The sequence below is a fragment of the Sinocyclocheilus anshuiensis genome, unplaced genomic scaffold (assembly GCF_001515605.1).
Source record: "Sinocyclocheilus anshuiensis isolate Anshui unplaced genomic scaffold, SAMN03320099.WGS_v1.1 scaffold407, whole genome shotgun sequence".
Classification (NCBI taxonomy): domain Eukaryota; kingdom Metazoa; phylum Chordata; class Actinopteri; order Cypriniformes; family Cyprinidae; genus Sinocyclocheilus; species Sinocyclocheilus anshuiensis.
Window position 1 is genome coordinate 1,993,887 of NW_015552593.1, and position 2,351 is coordinate 1,996,237.

Consider the following 2,351-nt stretch of genomic DNA (forward strand, 5'->3'; position numbering starts at 1 on the left):
TATATATATGTATGAGATGAGATGACAGCACTTGAGGCCCATCTCACAATGTAAGCTGAAGTTTAGGAATATAATCCCTTTGGAACCGCTTTTTCTGTCCCATCTGTCATCAGTGAGCGTCCAGTCATATCTGGCAAAAGTATTAAATCTAATCCCAGTGAGCTCCACAATTATCTCCCATATTGTATTGTTGAGGTCTGGCTTGACGGGACTGAATCACGGCCTCTGTGACTGACAAGGTGTGTGAGTCATGACACGAGTCTGTAGACACAATGTCATTGTGTGAAATGCATAATGACACACTAGATTTCTAAAACGGTAAATGTTAGAGGATGAGTTATAGCGCTAAACAGATGCTCCTGACGTCATCCGGAGCTGCAGGTCTATAAGTAGTGGCGGTACGTGACAGCACGGCCTTTTCTGTATTTGGAATTCTGTATTCTGTATTTTGACAGGTGAGCTCTATTTTCTGTTGAGAAAGAGCCTCTTTGCGTCGGCTGTTGTACAAATAACATGAATATGAACAAACACTATCAGCCTCATGCTAAAGATATAACCGTTTTGCCTCCAAATTCAGAAAATTCGTTGATGTTTTGAGGGATTGGAAGAATGCACCGTTAAAAACAGAATACAACTCAATTTAAACTGTAAACTTGTCTTAAAATCCAAGAGGTTTTGGTTGTATTTCTGGTTCAGTTCTCTGTATCCTGTCAGCTCCTCGGCTGATAGCGTAATCACACATAAGGTACGCCATATGCGACGCGCCGTTAGCCCGAAGTGACTACACTTCCTGTTATTTTTAGCTCTGCTGTGCTATTTTTAATAGCCAGCGCCGTGCACGTCTCCTCCTTTCCACTAATGGCCGATAAAAATACCCTGTTGTTATTTGTTATTACAGAGCATTTTTCGGCCGCTGTTGAATGAAGGGCCTTGAGTACGAGAGGACGTCCACAGAGATTGGTGTGTCCAGAAAAGAGACGCAGCACGACACAGGAGTAAGTCGACAAGTTCTCTGAAGCAGTACGAACATATTTCCTCTTTTATTTACATTCCTTTTTCAAATGTTAACATTTTTCGCTATAACTCTCTCATCAAGTTGGCATTTTCTCTTTTCTCATTAAAATAAACTTGGCACAAGTAAAACATATGTAGACAAAAGTTTTATTTACACCATACAACATTTTTGATTTTTAAATATTTTATACAGGGCTGCAGATGAGAGAGCTTTACTGAGCTTCCAGGCAGATTCTGCAGTATTAAAGTTTTGAAATATATTATTCATAAAAAAGTGAGTATTACCTTTATTGCATTTAAAGCAATGAAGAATGTAGCTTGACAAACATTCATTTTTAAATGACAGAAAAAAATCTTCTTTGCCTCTGAATAGTTTTGTCTTTTCATATTATAAAGTAAAAAGTGTAGTAATGGCCAAACGGACTTGTTATAAACTTTTTAAAAACCTGCGCAAGTATATACATTGTGTTCCCGGGCTCGTCTGCCGCCGAACAAAAAACCGAACCCAGCCGCCGCTCGTGGGTGGACGTCATGTCACGTGTCGTTTTTCTCCTCGAGGTCTCATCTGGAAAGATAACGCTTTTGGAACCGATTATTTTCCAACTGGTTACTTTTGAAACACATGATGTTCGATATTGTACATGTCTGCCCCCCACTAAATACACGAGTGAGAATACAAAAAAAAAAGATAACACAGATGTTTTTTTGTCTTTTTCTAACGTCTTTTTATCCGTCCGTCCGTCCTTGTTTTAAAATCTTATTGGCACATATTGTCCCTGCTAGACTCCAAGAATCCATATATGTCTTTCCAAGGCTGCATGAGAAGTCTTCCGCGCTTTTGTTCAGTGCAAAATATGTCCACCTTCATCCGCGTCCCCGCTAACGCTTCATTAATTCTCAGACTTCTGTCTGAAAGTCTCCCTCCTGGACGTCCAAAGGGAGGCTGATACACCTTTCCCACTCAGCGTTAGTCATCTCCAGAGAGTCCTTTGTGTCTGATTCTAGTACATTCATTGTGGCGTAGTTCTGATATTCACTTGCCGGGTTGAAGCTCTCCCAGGGGTTCTTGTTTGGCATTGCCTTGTCCTACGGAAAAGGACGAGAAGCCGCCATGTTAGAAATATCGCATTTCTGCAATATTCTCAATATGGTTTCTCGTTACAGTGCCTCGTTTTGTGACACTGTCAGACATTGGAAGTTGCACATGGACATGAATCATCAAGCTTTAATTCATGTTCTCTCACAGCGGCCCTAAAAATATTTGGACACTGTATGAAAGTCACCCCATTAGATAAAAAATATCAAACCAAATGATGGCCTTTCTTAAATATATATAT

At 40.2% G+C, this 2,351-nt stretch overlaps 1 protein-coding gene across 4 annotated transcripts in view; it reads right to left on the reverse strand.

Moving 5' to 3' along the window:
* Positions 1–1,040: 1,040 nt before the first annotated feature.
* adgrb3 (adhesion G protein-coupled receptor B3) overlaps positions 1,041–2,351 on the reverse strand; it is a 184,554-nt gene continuing 183,243 nt past the window's right edge. For all 4 annotated transcript variants that reach the window (XM_016456522.1, XM_016456525.1, XM_016456523.1 and 1 more), the window contains one exon: positions 1,041–2,100. In XM_016456522.1, the coding sequence (XP_016312008.1) occupies positions 1,912–2,100 (189 nt within the window). In that variant the 3' untranslated portion in view covers positions 1,041–1,911. The remainder of the gene's footprint in view (positions 2,101–2,351) is intronic.